At 43.0% G+C, this 17,168-nt stretch overlaps 1 protein-coding gene across 1 annotated transcript in view; it reads left to right on the top strand.

Annotated features, from left to right (window-relative positions):
* The window catches only part of LOC123519084, a 15,512-nt gene extending 8,437 nt beyond the window's left edge, over window positions 1–7,075 (top strand). The window contains exon 2 of the mRNA XM_045280274.1: window positions 6,877–7,075. Coding sequence (XP_045136209.1) covers window positions 6,877–7,008 — 132 coding nt within the window. The 3' untranslated portion in view covers window positions 7,009–7,075. The remainder of the gene's footprint in view (window positions 1–6,876) is intronic.
* Window positions 7,076–17,168: the final 10,093 nt, after the last annotated feature.

Below are 17,168 nucleotides of genomic sequence, written 5' to 3' on the forward strand. Positions count from 1 at the left end.
TCAACAAACTCCCGTGTCTTGGCTGCCGCATGTGAAGGTTGGAAGAGATAAACGCACCACTAATTATAATGAAATAAACGAGAAATAGAAAAAAAATAATGTCGATGATGTCCTTTAGTGAAAATCAAGAAAAATAGATCCACTTTAAACAGAACTTTCCTTTGCCACTTAACCTAAATGACCACTTATTGAGAGAAGAGCGAAAGAAAACATGAGGAAGAGAGGAGGATAAATAGAAAGGTGGAGGAGGAGTTATAAGAGAAGCACTAAAGGTGGGAAAGAGGAGAAAAAAGGTCACGGAAGCAGGTGAAGGAGAAAACAAAGGAAAAAAAAAGGAGGAGGAGGAGGAGGAGGAGGAGGAGGGAAGTGTTCTCACGGTGGCCAGGGCAGTGATAGGGACCAGGGTCAGTCTCATCACGACCTCCGGAAGCTTCCTTTTTCTCCTCCTCCTCCTCCTCCTCCTCCTCCTCCAACTCCTTTACTATTGCGTTTCCCCTTCTCTTAATGACTTGGTTTACTTATTTTAATCTTAATTGCTTCTTAAATTTGAGTTACTTTCATTCTTTCTCGGTCCAACACATCTTACTATTTTTTCCCTCCTTTTATTGACATCACTATCTCCATTACCTCTATCTAATCTTCTTACTAAGACTATTATTACCATTACTTTTGTCCCCGTTGGCCTTACTTTTTCCTTCTCCCCTCAGTAATCCCCTTCAACTTGTCATTATTATCATGTGGAGGGATATAAATAATCTTAATGTGTCCGGCAGTTCATGTTCTATTTTTGTCACGTGGTTTTGTAAGTCTGTTCCTATTTTTTTTTCTCCTCATTGTTTTCATTCCTCTCTCTCTCTCTCTCTCTCTCTCTCTCTCTCTCTCTCTCTCTCTCTCTCTCTCTCTCTCTCTCTCTCTCTGGTGAAGGAAAATACTGTTGACAGGTTTATAAGCGTGTACAGGTGTCACAGATATGGATGAGAATGGATGGCTGTCAGTGAGAATACCTTACGTGTAGTACTTAAGATAGACCGACTGACTGTGGGACTTGGTGGCCAAAGGAATGATATGTAGCCACAGCAATTGTTTTTTTTTTTTTTCTTCTTCCTCTCTCTCTCTTAAGCGGTTGTCGATTTTGTGTGTGTTCAGTTATATTTGTGTCTGTGCATGTATATGGAAAGAGTAAGAAGTGTGTGTGTGTGTGTGTGTGTGTGTGTGTGTGTGTGTGTGCGTGCGCGCGCTCGTGTACTGATAATCACGCGTGTACATGTAAAAAAATAGCCGAAAAAAAAGTTGAAACACACACACGAAAAAAAAAGAAACACGTGCGCAGATAAAGTAACCTACATAGATACGCACGTACATGTATACCTACCCACCACACACACACACACACACACACACACACACACACACACACACACACACACACACACACACACACACACACACACACACACACACACACACACATAACTACTGACATACATTCCCCCACAAGACGCAGACGAGCTCAATGAATGATTACACACACACAAGCACAATGGCACACGCAGGAACAAGAAGGGACAAGTGGGTAAAGACAGGGAGGAGTCGTGTCTTGATGGCTATGATGGTCCGTGGTGGTAGTTGTGGTGGTTGTGGTTGGCAAAGATCCACCACCATCACCACCACTACTACCACCACCACCATCACCACCACCACCACCACCACCACCGTCTCAGTCCGCCACGAGTCACGATGTTAAGCCACAATCCTTTCTTCCTAATTAGACGATAGGAAAAAAAAGTCAAGGAGAGAGAGAGAGAGAGAGAGAGAGAGAGAGAGAGAGAGAGAGAGAGAGAGAGTACAATAGCTACCTTGGAAGGAGACATGTAGTATTGCTTTGTCTTGTGCAGATTGTGTAGTCATGTGCTCTCTCTCTCTCTCTCTCTCTCTCTCTCTCTCTCTCTCTCTCTCTCTCTCTCTCTCTCTCTCTCTCTCTCTGCTACTATCCACATGTGTACTCATTTCATTAAATTACTTCCCTCTTTTCACCTCTCAAAGCTCTTTATTAACCATTTCTCTCAATTCTCTGCGCTGTTTTCTCCGCCATTCATTATTTTTTGCTCCCCCTTTTGTTTCTCTTCCCTCATTTATTCACTTACCTCACTCATGTATTTTCTCCCTCTTTCTCTGGATTCTCCCTTATTTTTCTTTTCCACAAGCTCCTTTTCCCTTTTTTTTCTTTCGTTAGTATATGAAACAGGAGATTGAAAAGGGAAGAAGGTAAAATGTGAGAGGAGAAAAGGAAGGAAGAAAAGAAAGCAGTGGAATGGTACTGTCTCTTTCGACTGCTGAGAACAGTTAATTTAGAATGGTAAGAAAAAAAAAGTGAAAATGTGAGGAAAGGAGGAAGAGGTGGAGGAAAGAAAAGAGAATCATACAAAGATTGGAGTGATAAGCAGTAGAGAGAGAGAGAGAGAAAAAAAGAAAGGAAGTGCTTGGGAATGGAGTGTTGCGTGCAATGAGAAGGATAGACGAGGAAAGAATAGAAGATAAGTGAGTGGGTGGAAAGAAAGGAAGGAAAGGTCCAAGGAGCAATGATGAAAAAGGGGGAGGAAAGAGAGAGTAAAAAAAAAAAAAAAAAAAACAGGATGGAAAGTAAAGGAAAAAAAAGAAAAACTAGAATAAGGAAAAATTAAAAAAAAATATATGGAGAAAGAAAACGGAGATGATAAACGGGAAGAAAGAGAAAAAAAATAGTAACAAGAATGAAAAAATAGAAAACAAAAAAGGCGGAACGAAAAGAAAAAAAACGGAAAAAAAGAAAAAAAGGATAGAAGGAGAAACAAATAAAAATTACTAGAACAATAAGTAAAATCGACCAAAAATCTAAGAAAAGGAGTAGGAAGATAAGAAGAGGAATCAAAAGAGGAGACAACGAAGAAGGAATGAAGGAAAGGAGGGGGAGGGAGGGAAGAGGGCAAGAGAGGACGGCTGGGGGTGGGATGTCAGGGTCGCCGGCCATTACTCTCAATCACAGTGGACAAAGACCCGTGAGAGAAATTCAGTCCTGCCTACTTCTCCTCGCCTTGGTGTTCCTTGGTGTGACGCGAGGCTGGGCGACGTGAAGATGCCTAATTACGACAGCCTGCAGCGGGAAGATATAAATGGATGCGATTCTTCTCCATTATAATCTGCCATGTGGATAGACACTTTTATGTTCTGTATATTGATAGGGGGTGGTGGTGGTGGTGTGGATAGGGGTGATGACTGGAGTGTGTGTGTGTGTGTGTGTGTGTGTGTGTGTGTGTGTGTGTGTGTGTGTGTGTGTGTGTTTCTCCGCAGGTGTGTGCATGTTATGAGTGTTGTATGTATGTGTGTTTGTGTGGGTGTGTGTGGGTGGGTGGCTGCCTGGGAAGGGATGTTGTGGGTGAAACATGCTACCTACATACATGTCACGCGATAATCCAGTTCCCTCAGTGTGATGTGTTTGTTAGAGAGTGGTTGTCTCGGCCACGTGGACGAGTAGCACCAAGGGTTGTTTTAGGAATGACACGCTGTATCTTCGATTTGTTTCCTTCTCCATGTGTTATATAGTATGGATCGTGTTTATGCATTTATATATAAACATTGAGATCTACTTTCATGAAAATATTATAATTGAGGCAGCACGTCTGTGTGTGTGTATCTCTCTCTCTCTCTCTCTCTCTCTCTCTCTCTCTCTCTCTCTCTCTCTCTCTCTCTCTCTCTCTCTCTCTCTCTCTCTCTCTCTCTCTCTCTCTGTGTGTGTGTGTGTGTGTGTGTGTGTGTTTGTGTGTGTAATTCACCACGGTGGTGCTGGTCACCCAGCCCGCCTTTTCCCATAAAGGAGCGAGCTCAGAGCTCATAGACCGATCTCCGGTTAGAACTGAGATCACAACACGCACTTCACACACCGGGAAAGCGAGGCCACAACCCCTCGATTTACATCCCGTACCTATTTACTGCTAGGTAAACAGGGGCCACACATTAAAAGGCTTGCCCAATTGCCTTGCCGCTTTCCAGGATTGGAACCCTGACCCTCTCAGTTGTGAGCCGAGCGTGCTAACCACTACACTACACGGTGTGTGTGTGTGTGTGTGTGTGTGTGTGTGTGTGTGTGTGTGTGTGTGTGTGTGTGTGTGTGTGTGTGTGTGTGTGTGTGTGTGTGTGTGTTGGGATAGTTAAGGGGACATGTGAGAACGTGTTTGCGTGATGTTTTTGCAAATAATATATTTTTACGTATTCTTCTTTTTTTTTTTCATTCATAACAGTTATTTTGGTCTGTGCGGTTTGTGTCAATGTTAGTGATATTAGTATTAACGTTAATAATACCATCATTACTACTGCAACAGCAATAACAACGACAACGACATCATTAGCAAATACTGCTACTACTATTATTATTATTATTATTACCACTACACCACTACTATTATTATAACTACTACTACTACTACTGTCACCATCACCATCACCATCAGTACTACTACTATTACTACTACTACTACTACTACTACTACTACTACTAATAATAATAATAATAATAATAATAATAATAATAATAATAATAATAATAATAATAATAATAATAATTATAATAATTATAATAATAATGATAATAATAATAATAATAATAATAATAATAATAATAATAATAATAATAATAATAATAATAATAATAATAATAATGATAATGATAATAATAATAATAATAATAATAATTATAATAATAATAATATTAACAATTATAATAATAATAATAATAATAATAATAATAATAATAATAATAATAGTAGTAAATAACAATGATAATAATAATAATGATAATAATAATAATAATAATAATAATAATAATAATAATAATAACGATAATAATAGTAATAATGGTAATAATAGTACTAGTAAGACAAGAAAAGAAGGAGAGGAAGGAAAAAGGAAGAAGAATATGTTCAGTCCTTTTACATATACGTATATCCAAACACTGCTCTTGAAAATTAAACCAACACTCTTATTTTCTTTTCAGTCGCATATTTTCCCCTTGAATTGCTTTAAGGCAGTGAACGGCAGCTTAGCTTCTCCAAATTTTCTCACGGTGGGCGGGTGTCAGAAGGGAGAGGGAGGGCAGGAAGGCGGGAGGAGGTGGGGGAGTCTGCCCTGTCCTGGCATTCCTCGTCCTTCCTGCTTCGTCTCCTCACTAAGTGCATCGTCCCATTTATTCTTCCGGTGATAGATTTTTTTCCTCTCTCTCTCTCTCTCTCTCTCTCTCTCTCTCTCTCTCTCTCTCTCTCTCTCTCTCTCTCTCTCTCTCTCTCTCTCTCTCTCTCTCTCTCTCTCTCTCTCTCTCTCTCTCTCTCTCTCTCTCTCTCTCTCTCTCTCTCTCTCTCTTGTTCCATGCTTGTATTAAAAAGGGTGAGTCATGAAAGTGCAGACAAATCCTTAGATACTTGAAAAAAAAGCGCAAGGTATATCTACGAGTTTACATTTGTTCCCCAGCCGTAACACATAAATTGAGCGCCTCGCCTCTCCTCCGGTACTGTAAATCAGGGTGGCGTCATCACAACAAAGAACGCCTGTCCAAGATGGCCATCTCCCAACCAACTCTTCTTCTCCACGTCGCCGTCTCGCGCCCCTGGGAAAGTCTCCTTTATGTTTAGAAACACTATCCCAGAAACGTTGCCGAGTTCTGACCTCAGGGGATGTTTTAGCCTCCAGAACAGGTGCTACTGTGCCTTCCTCCGCTGGCAGTGATGGGCCCGGTGGTCCCCGGCGGTCCGCGGCCAGTCCCTGGGAGGTCGTTACGGGCCCCCACTACTCCGCCACAACGACCCTTTCGAGTGGGTGAAGGAATTGAGCCGAGATGGAGGATGACTGCTACGGCAAGGGGAGTGTGGGAGTGTTGGGGTTATCTGCAGTGGCTCCTTCCTATCCCCTGTCGCCTCCCCTTCCTCTCCCTCCCGCCTTCCTTTCTTCCCCTCGTGTCTTCTTCCCTCCCTCATCCATCTACGTTCCAGGGTCAGCATTTTTAAAACTAAATCTGTTTTGGCGCTGTGGGAGTGTTGGGGATCCACTTGCAGCCTTTCCCTCGCCTTGCCTTCTCAGTTTTCTCTCCTCATCCCTCTCCTTCACTCACTCGCTAACCGACTGCTGAAAGTTTACTCCAATAATATTTCAAAATGTTAGAAAACATAACACGATGTTACCATTTGACGTTCACTACATAAATTATGTTAATGAATGTTCGTTGCCTTTTAAATGTAACTACGTATCTAGACTTTAGCGATAATGTTGTATTATTTTGTTCTATCTTTGTAATTTAGAGAAAGAATATAATTGGATGGTTGATGATAAATGTTTCGTGTCAGTATTAGGAACTTAACGACATCGCTTTGTTGTATGTGTGTGTGTGTGTGTGTGTGTGTGTGTGTGTGTGTGTGTGTGTGTGTGTGTGTGTGTGTGTGTGTGTGTGTGTGTGTGTGTGTGTGTGTGTGCGCGCGTGTGTGTGTGTGTGTGTGTGTGTGTTCGTGTGCGTGTTCAACCCCACATATGCCGTTGTGACAAAGTGTGACGTGACAGAGCAAGTGTTGATGTGAGAGTCGGCAGCTGTACACGTGTCCAGAACCGGTAGGCGGGTCATGTGCCTTCCACCAGGTGTGTAACTGATGACGCACACCTGGTGATCTGCAGCTCACCGCGCAATACAGAAATACATGCAGGCTAGACACCCCCACTCATCCATCTACCTACTCACCCCACACACACACAAACACATCACTATTTGTATTTTTCTTGCAATAGAATTATACATACTGATGATGATGTTGACGTAATTATATGTGCAACCACCTTTGCTCCCTTTCCATTCCTCCCCCCCAGGACACACCCATCCCCTCCTTGATGAGTGGCCGGCTCAGTGGTGCAGGTGGTCGTCTCACCTGCTCTCTAGATAAAGCACCCCTTGATACCAGGAACACAGCGCACCGACCTAGTTACGTGCGGGGAAGGTAAGGTCATGTGGGCGGCCGCAGCAGCTGTTTCGTTGTGTCCATAAACAATTTAGATCACGTAAAGAACAATAGAGCACCGGCACACGTAATCACACGAATATTTTGATCCTAAACGCCACAATTTCGTGTACTTTTGGCTAACTTTTATCTTTAAGGGAACTGGCAATAAAGTGTTTTTTTTTTTTTTTTACTTTTGTTTGCCCTTAGCTGCTTCCCTTCTTGCATAAAAAACAAGAACTCTGAATATGTATCATTGGTGTTAACTACATATTGATCGGTAGTTTTATTGCCAGTAACGGTATATATTTGCATTAACTTTGAGATAATTTCACGATAATAAGCAAAGTATTGTATTGGAAATGTATGTACATATAAACAGTATTTTTATTACTTTCTTTATTGCCATATTTCCTGTAATGGTAATCGACGACGAAAGAAAACAGGCAGGTAAATAAGAGCTGTTGCGCTACACACACACACACACACACACACACACACACACACACACACACACACACACACACACACACACACACACACACACACACACACACACACACACACACACACACACATAAATATACAAAAAAAAAAAAAATCATCATCGCCATCATCACTAAACAAACTCCACATGTCACACAACTTAAAACGGAAACAACACTTCAAAACCTATAACCTCTTCTAACTTCATTTGACGCAACACATAACACAAAGCACATCAGAACACCCAACGCCAGTCCGTCCAACCGTCCGTCCGTCCCCGGCGCGGCAAGCAGGCGTTAGGGCGGCGGCGGAGGCATCAGCACCACGGACCGGCCGATAAATTTTATGGGGTAAAAGTTTTTAATCGAAGAGTCATGATCGGACGTCCTGGGGCAACACGACTCGCCCTTCGCCCTCTGTAAATTCAGGGTCTGTCGCTGTACGTGAGTTACAACAACGGAGAGAACCGAGTACGTATATACCTCTCTCTCTCTCTCTCTCTCTCTCTCTCTCTCTCTCTCTCTCTCTCTCTCTCTCTCTCTCTCTCTCTCTCTCTCTCTCTCTCTCTCTCTCTCTCTCTCTCTCTCTCTCTCTCTCTCTCTCTCTCTCTCTCTCTCTCTCTCTCTCTCTCTCTCTCTCTCTCTCTCTCTCTCTCTCTCTCTCTCTCTCTCTCTCTCTCTCTCTCTCTCTCTCTCTCTCTCCTCCTCCTCTCTCCTCCTCCTCCTCCTCCTCCTCCTCCTCCTCCTCCTCCTCCTCCTCCTCCTCCTCCTCCTCCTCCTCCTCCTCCTCTTCCTCCTCCGCGTAAGAACATTAATTGATTCCGAAATTCATTGTCTGCATCCTAGATCTTGTGTCACCGCGGATTCGTGTCTCCTTTTGTTTATTGCAGTGCTCGTCTGCTTCCAGTGTTTTATTGCCAGTACTCTTGGCGGCGCTATAATGTGCGTGTTTGTGGTTGCGCTTCACTGCACGTGGCGGGATTTATGGCGCGCTGTATCTTGCTTGTTGTTTTTTTTTAGCTTGCTTTTTTTTTTAATTATGTGTGTGTACCTTTACGCAGCCAAACTCTCTACCCTGTGATTTCTTTTTTTTTTCTTTTTTTTTTTTTTTTTTTACACGCCCGCATACAAGAATTGGTAGTTATTCTGTCCTCTTTTTTTATTTAATTTTTTTTGTGTGTGTTTTTACGTGGTAGATGTTTTCTTTTTGTCTTCATAAACCTTCACTGTCAGTTTCCTCACTCCATTATTCTTCTTTTTCTCACACGGGTATTTAAAGAAAGAAGACGTTGAATTTAGATCAGATGTTTGCTGTATTTCATTTGCCTTTACTACAATAAATAGATAAGAAAGCTTTATTGTTTCATGTGCTTATTCTTATACTCACTCTTTATACTAAGTGAATATTCTTTTCCACTTTTTTATTGTTTTTCTTTCATTTACTTTTTTTTCTCTCTCTAGACTTTATTTAATGGGGTGTTTACTAAAAAAGATGAAAGTAAGAAGAAAGCTTTATTGTTTCATGTACTTATTTGTACAGCCTTTATACTAAATGATATTTCTTTTCTACTTTTATTGTTTACTTTTTATTTTTCTCTCCCTCTCTCTCTCTCTCGACTTGTTTCATGGGGTGAGATTACACGTGCGTGGCCTTGGCTAAAGCCTTACTAAGACGTCGTGCGTACTTTGTCCCGTCTTTAGATAACTCTATTGTATCCCCGTGACGGCGCCCCCATTACCGCAGCGCACCGAGTTATTGTTCTTCTCTATGGGATTAATTGAGTGAATTATTGCCTTGATAAATTGCTGAGGGTTGAGCCGTATTTATTTACCTGGTGATACCGTCAGTGATTATTGCGTGATTTATTAGCTGCCTTATTGCATCACGAGTGGCCGGCCGGTTCATGTGTGTGTGTGTGTGTGTGTGTGTGTGTGTGTGTGTGTGTGTGTGTGTGTGTGTTAAGTGTATGTTGATTTTGTGCGTTGAGAGACCTACGATACTTAGAGGTCTATTTCGAGTGTGTGTGTGTGTGTGTGTGTGTGTGTGTGTGTGTGTGTGTGTGTGTGTGTGTGTGTGTGTGTGTGTGTGTGTGTGTGTGATGTGTCTGTGAACGTGTCCACTCATCCGTATAGTATGTATGCAATTTGTTTTTACTGTTTATCTGCTGGCAATCACTTAACCGGGCATACACACACACACACACACACACACACACACACACACACACATATTGACAACAAGCAAGACACTGCGCTGCGTTGGAATGCTGATAACGGCGCCGGCTTCCCGTGGCTCGCTGATGTGTGGCCGAGGATAACATTATTGTGTTTATATGTGTGCTCGTCCTGCGCGCATGCTAATGGGGACAATTATAGGATTCAGATGAGTCCGATACACCCTTGAAACCTGTCAGCTATTAACCTAAACGTGTATTTAGTTCTGCTTTTAATACTCCGTGCTTTATTTCTCTCTCTTCTGCTTGGGTGTCATGAAAAGTGCTATATAAATTCTGTTCCTGGTTTGTACTGGGACTTTTGTGGGTGTTGGACTTGATGCGGTGGTGTTCTTGTGTGTGTGTGTGTGTGTGTGTGTGTGTGTGTGTGTGTGTGTGTGTGTGTGTGTGTGTGTGTGTGTGTGTGTGTGTGCGTGTGTGTGTGTGTGCTTGCGGACGTTTAAACCAGTGAATAGGAACGATTACCAGCGGTTACGTCGGTAGAGTTGAGGGAGTAAGGAATGGGGTTAGGCAGGTACTGGACGAGGTTAGGTAAAGCGGGAAGGGGCGTGGTGCGCAGGCTGGGCGGGATGGGGAGAGATGGAGCGAGGCGGGATGAGGAGGAGATGGTTAGGGCAGTGCACCACAAATGGGCTGCTCCCCTTGAGGTCAGAGGTCGCCCCAGGAGACCCACCGGCTCTTTAAGACTCTTTTGGGAACTTCAGGACTGGCTGTGAGCTGATGGCTATCTCTCCTACCAGGCGCAGGGCACAGGCAGGGAGGGGCCGTGCGAGCCCTAGTAACTGTACTACCTCGGAACACCTGAGCGGGTACTTACGGACAACAAAAGGACAGGACAGAGTGTGCTGATGAGAGGGTGATCTATGTGTCTCGCCCGCTCCCCCTCTTTCCGTTATGTGTGCCGGTTCTTATTCTGGTTCTCATTCTCGTTTCTACTCCTTGTCACGTTTTGCCACTTCTTCCTCGTGGTCAGCTTTAGAGTTTCGAAAGCATTACGTCGATTCGCTTTGTCAGGGAAATGTTCCATACCACACTGGCGCCAATTATTCACCGCCCACTGCCACATCCACGCCCGCCCGTAACCCATCACCTACTTCCTGGCCACCCACCCACCCACCCATCGGCCAGCTATCACTGCCCACTTGTTCGCCATCTTCTCATTCCCGGCCGGCCTCGTTACACTGCTCCTCTGATGCCCAGTCCGGTATGCACCTTTCACCAGCTATAAATCATTCCCTCTCCTCTATAAACTTTCTTTAATGTTACGGAACTTTTCATCATCTTCATCCTCGTTCACTGCGATGTTTCCTTACCAGTGGAGTGCATCATCAGAATGTGGAGCGAAATGATATACATTTAAAGAACATAAATGGTGATTTGATATCAAGATACTAGGGATTTTGAGCTTTACTGACCTTCAAAAGTGTAAATATGTAAGAAGACATAGATAAGGATTTAACGCGTTTTCATATTCATTCTGGTTAGTATTTAGCGAACTTATAACCCTTCAGAAATTTATGGGGGGATTGAAATAGTAAAGGCGCTGTACATTGATCTTTTCACCTCCATAGATCCTTCTTAATACACATAAAATCGTCTAATCATACCCCAAAATCATGATAAAAATGAGTCTCACTATTGAATGGGTTAATACGTGACAGATGACATTTTCCCATTTAAACTCAGCGTCCTTATAAGATAGATTTCAATTATTATGATTTCGTCTACTACATGTAACTTAATGATGTGGTCAACCTCTGTTTTGAGTAGTTTTGTTTGATGCTCATTTTATTTCTTAAATTTTCGTGTTCTGGGTATGTAAAGTAGTTATTTCTTTTTTTCATATATCTCAATTAAATCACTTTCTTATCATTATTTTCCATTATTTTTCTTAATTTTCTTTACCAGTCTGTTTTTTTTTTCTGAATTGACTAAACTCGTGAATTGCTTTATTTCAGAGACGCTTTAGTTTTCTTGAGCAGCTCCATATTATTTTGACTCTTTCTTAGTTTCCTTTTTTTTTCCATCATCCTTATTTGTATGATCACGTCTACTCTTCTATTTTCTTGCTTTTTATTTTCCTTTCCCATCTCCTGCCTTTCATACTCTCTTCTTGATTTTATTTTTTTATCTCCTCTTGTTCCATTGACATTTCTCATGTATTTCTAGATTTATCCCATATTTCCCTTCTTAATGCTTGTGTTTTCTACATTTCTTCCTTTAATCCCTCTGTATTCCTCTTCTCTGTTTTACCATTTTTCATCCCTTCACCACCATGCTTTATGTATCTCCTCTTCCCCTTCCTTCATCGTATTAATCCTATTCTTTACGTTTTATCATTCTTCATCCCTTCACTACCGTTCCTTATCTTTCTTCTTCTCCCGTTCCTTTATCTTATTAGTCTCCCATCTACCTTTCCTCCTTCATTTCCCTTCAGCTTCCATTTACCGTGCCCCTCTTTCTGTACTCCATTTCCAGGTTTCTCATCGTTCCTCCCTCTTGTCCTGAGCTTCTCCTGCCCCTCTATCCTTTCTCCTTCAGTCTCCCTCGATCCCTCCTCTCCATATTGGTGTTCGGAAGGCGCATGATCACCTCTTCTTTAACTCCCCAGAAGACGACCCCATAAATATCCTTCCCAACAGGTGAGACCTTAAGGGGAACCTCCACACCTGTCTTTTCTCCTCCTCCTCCTCCTCCTCCTCCTCCTCCTCCTCCTCCTCCTCCTCCTCCTCCTCCTCCTCCTCCTCCTCCTCCTCCTCCTCCTCCTCCTCCTCCTCCTCCTCCTCCTCCTCCTCCTCCTCCTTCGTCTGTATGTCATTTTTTTTCCCTCGGTCCAGCTTACCATGACTTTTTTTCCTGTTTTCTTCTTTATCTCTCTCTCTCTCTCTCTCTCTCTCTCTCTCTCTCTCTCTCTCTCTCTCTCTCTCTCTCTCTCTCTCTCTCTCTCTCTCTCTCTCTCTCTCTCTCTCTCTCTCTCTCTCTCTCTCTCTCTCTCTCTCTCTCTCTCTCTCTCTCTCTCTCTCTCTCTCTCTCTCTCTCTCTCTCTCTCTCTCTCTCTCTCTCTCTCTCTCTCTCTCTCTCTCTCTCTCTCTCTCTCTCTCTCTCTCTCTCTCTCTCTCTCTCTCTCTCTCTCTCTCTCTCTCTCTCTCTCTCGTTAAGTGATTCTGATAGATTGTCATCGCTATGTTCATTCAAACTTTTCTCCTTTCCATCACTCGCCATTGTCTTCTCTGATTACAATTAGCGGTGTAAAAGTTTGATCCTTCAGTTGTTTTGCTTCTTCCTTTTCTAGATTTGGTATTCTTCATTGCTTACTGATATTCGTTCACACTGATTTGTCGTCCTCTTTTGTTTTGCTGCTTCTCTCTCTTTCGTTTCTTTCTTATTATTTCATTCTTTCTCTTTTCGATTAGTTTATTCCAGTTTACTTTTTGTTCACTAGTTCTTAGTTGTTCTTCTTTTATTTTCTTGTTTTAGGCTTTTTTTTTTTTTTTTACTTTGTAGCATTGTATGTTTTTTTTCCTGCTGTTTTCATTTCTTCTCTTCTTCATTCGGATTTATTTTTTTCTTTCGGTTAGTGTATTCCATTTTTTTCATTTATTATCTCATTATTTTTAGTTTTATTCCACTTTATTTACTTAACAAGATATTTTCTTCCTTTATTTTTTTTCTATTTTTCCCTTATTCCACGTCATTACCATTTTTTTTTTCCTTTCTCCATTTTATTTTCTGATATTAACCCCTTCAGTACCAAGATGTGTTTTCATATCTATTGTGCTTACCACTTAGTGATTTTGAACACCTTGAGAAACCTGCGTGGGGAGTAGAACAGTAAAGACCCTGGCCATTAATCTTCTGACCTCCATAGACCCTTCCTAATGTCAATAAAGTCATCTAATCATACTGAAAACTCAAGATGAAAAATGCGTCCCAGTACTGAAGGGTTAATCACAATATTTTTTTTTCTCCTATCTATCTTCTCACCCTTATTATTCTACATACTGTTCTTCTCTCTTCTGTATTTTCTTTTTATCCATCCATCTACGTCATGCGATTCCTCCCTGCACCTCACCATTACTTCACCTCGTCTTTCTCTCTTTCACAATATCACCCTTTCTTTCCTTACAGCACTTTATTATGTCTTTCTTTCCTGCATATTACCCTTTCTGCACTCTTTCCATCTCAATGAAACCCTTCTTTGTTCTTTCCTGTTCACCCTTTCCTTCCTTCCTCCACCTCACTTTTTTTTTCCTTCTTAAAACATTTATCTCTTCTCTCCTCTTTACCCTTTCCTCTGTTCCTTCATCTCACCCTTTCTTCTTTCACTCAAACCCTTCTTCCTTCTCTCCTCTTCACCCATTCCTCTGTTCCTTTAGCTCACCCTTTCTTTTCTCACCCAAAGCTTTCTTTTTCTCTCTTATTCACCCTTTCTTCCCTCACCCAAGCCCTTCTTCCCTCTCTCCTCTTCACCCTTTCCTCCGTTCCTTAAGCTCACCCTTCCTTCCCTCCTCTTGAAGGGTCATCAACGAACACTCAGGTCCAGCGGTCGAGAGGGAAAGAAAAAAAAAGTGTCATAAATAAGAGTCGCGTTGTTGTGCGTTTTGTGGGAGAAAGATTACCCGTGTCGTGGCGTCCCCCAGTGTCCCCTCTGTGTCCTCTGGCGTCCCTCCGTGTCTCCTTCTCCTCCGTGTCTCCAGGTCATCCCTTGTCCTAGGATTACATCCCCTGCCAGAGGTCAGCAACGTCTCGACCACTTGACATAAAAAGGGAGAAAATAAAGTCACCGTTTGAAATTCCATAGAGGTATTTCTGACTGTCTTCGTCTCGTCCCTCGTCACCTCCTCGTTTCGGAATGTGTGGCTGTGTTTGCAGGTTTTAAAATGGAGTGTGGATTCCCTTGCCGTGTTCGGGTTTAAGGATACTGGTCGTAAAATGGTAGAAATGCCCGTAATTGCCTGAGGTACAATCACGTAAACGAATGCTTCTGTGATTTAATCGGACCTTTTGTAATGGTCTTAGGTTCGACACAAGAAGGTTCAGTAGACTCGATCACGAGCTTGTAAGATTTGTGTTGATGGTTTTGCTCTCCAGTCTAGAAACGGCAAGACAAGGCTAGGTTACTTTACTTCCTCTGCTACACTGAAACCGTCCCATAGTGTAATTATTAGGGTCTGTAAATGTTTGCCTGTAGTGTAAAGTCAACTAACATACATATCATAAAACTGAATCTTTCTCGATTACATTAAAATAGAATATAAAATAAAGTAATGTTGATTCTTAATGCATCAGATGGTCGACATACAGAAGAAAAAAAAATTCTAGAGGAACACAATAGTAAAAGAAGATAAAGTAGACTGAAAACAATGTAGATCGAAGAAAGTTAGACATGACACTTGCTTTACTAAAGTATTGAGAAGGCTGACCGGTAGGATGATCTCAGGTTCCCTCTATCTTGCAGCATCATCCTAACCAAATGCATCCTTACTTTTATGACCGTGCCGCTCCACACACACACACACACACACACACACACACACACACACACACACACACACACACGTACGTACGTACGTACTTGAGGCGTGGCTGTGACGGCGTGAACCTGACCATCGGCCTAACTCGCACAAGGAGGAGGTTGTCATGGGTAGGGGTCACAGGCCGGCACTGTCCCTCGGCACTGCCCCTTTGGCCCTGTGACAGTAAACAGAGGTTCCCGGGCACACACCCTTCCTCCCTCGCCCTCCCGCGCCTCGCCCTTCGGTCATTTGTAATCGTAATTCAAAATGCCCCCAACACTGAGGTCTTTATTGTGCTTACGTGTGTGTCGAGGGTTTTGTTTTATTTTTTGTTGGTTCTAGTGAAGCGTTTACTTGTTGAAATGTAATTATATTCAGTGTTTTTTTCAAAATCTTAATGTGGCAGCACGCACCCATTCTCTCTCTCTCTCTCTCTCTCTCTCTCTCTCTCTCTCTCTCTCTCTCTCTCTCTCTCTCTCTCTCTCTCTCTCTCTCTCTCTCTCTCTCTCTCTCTCTCTCTCTCTCTCTCTCTCTCTCTCTCTCTCTCTCTCTCTCTCTCTCTCTCTCTCTCTCTCTCTCTCTCTCTCTCTCTCTCTCTCTCTCTCTCTCTCTCTCTCTCTCTCTCTCTCTCTCTCTCTCTCTCTCTCTCTCTCTCTCTCTGATAATGGAAGTGTGAGCAATGGTTCTCCCTACATCCCTCGCTCGTCTCACTGTACATACTACAAAGTTGTCCTCAAACAAAAGACAAACGGTCCTCAGAGCAAAATCGTTATGCTTGTGAGTGTAGTGTGTGAGGGGGGCGTGTTCCTTGCCTTTATTCGCCTCACTGCTTCTGAAGGTGTGGCAGTGATCAGTCTGAGTAACTCTTTGTCTTCCGGGTGAGAAGTGACGCGCGAGTCTTCCATCCTGTGAATGACTACCACTAATGATCCGCCTTGTCGCGGCGCTGATGATGACAGGGGAGTGTGGAAACGGCTTGCCAGATAATCGAGCACGTCGTAAAGTATGCTTCACTCTGTATCTGATGTCACTCGAGGCCTTGCACCGCCCGGACGCTAATAGAGGACGTGACCATTGTGCGAGGTGCAGCGCGGGTGTGGGTTACACTCGGCGGCCTCCTGCTGTGTGGGGGCGGCTCTTGGGGCGGGCGAGGGTGGCAGGACCCCCTGGTGGGTAGAGACGGCCAGGGTGGCAGGACTCCGCCCAGTAGGATGCCGCCCAGCCACCCGCTGACCCCTGCCCACATTTGTTCCTCATACGTCACAGTAATTGCTTTTCAGATTTTTTTCCGTTCCTATAAGGCCATAATGATGCTCCCTTCACCGCCGGGCGGACAATTTGACGGCATGAATTTAGGAGCGATCATCTCAATTTTTCTTCATGTCATTTTGTGCGTGTAGTTTTTCTCCTCAACGCTTGAAGGGGCAGTCGGCCGTACTCTGACGCCGTGGGGAGCCATATATTATTCTGTAGGAATATATTAAGTGTAATTGGTGTCTGGTTACGGCGTGGTGATAGCTGGTGAAGGAGAGGCTCTTGCAGGATATCATTTGTAATTGTTTCATGTATGTGTGTGTTGCTTTTCTTTACGAGGCTCGTCTGCCTGCCTGGGTCAAGGGGTCATCCAGGAGGTCAGGAGTACGCCCTCACTCCCCACCGCCCGACTCACTTCAATGCACTCCATATAAACATCAGAAGTTTATTTTTTCATTCGCCGTCATTTGTAGCTCCGTTGCTCTCCTCACGTTAGCGTCGTCTCGGACTAATAAAAAAAGAAATATGGAGTAGAAAAACGTTCAGAATGGAGATGATCAAACAGTGTGTTGAATAATTTAGAAACGAAAAATAAAATGAAAAAAAAAGTTTGCTGTTAGATAACTCACGAATACTCTCTCTCTACACTGTGCACCACCTCAACAATTACCATCA

Source organism: Portunus trituberculatus, chromosome 44 (assembly GCF_017591435.1).
Source record: "Portunus trituberculatus isolate SZX2019 chromosome 44, ASM1759143v1, whole genome shotgun sequence".
Taxonomy (NCBI): domain Eukaryota; kingdom Metazoa; phylum Arthropoda; class Malacostraca; order Decapoda; family Portunidae; genus Portunus; species Portunus trituberculatus.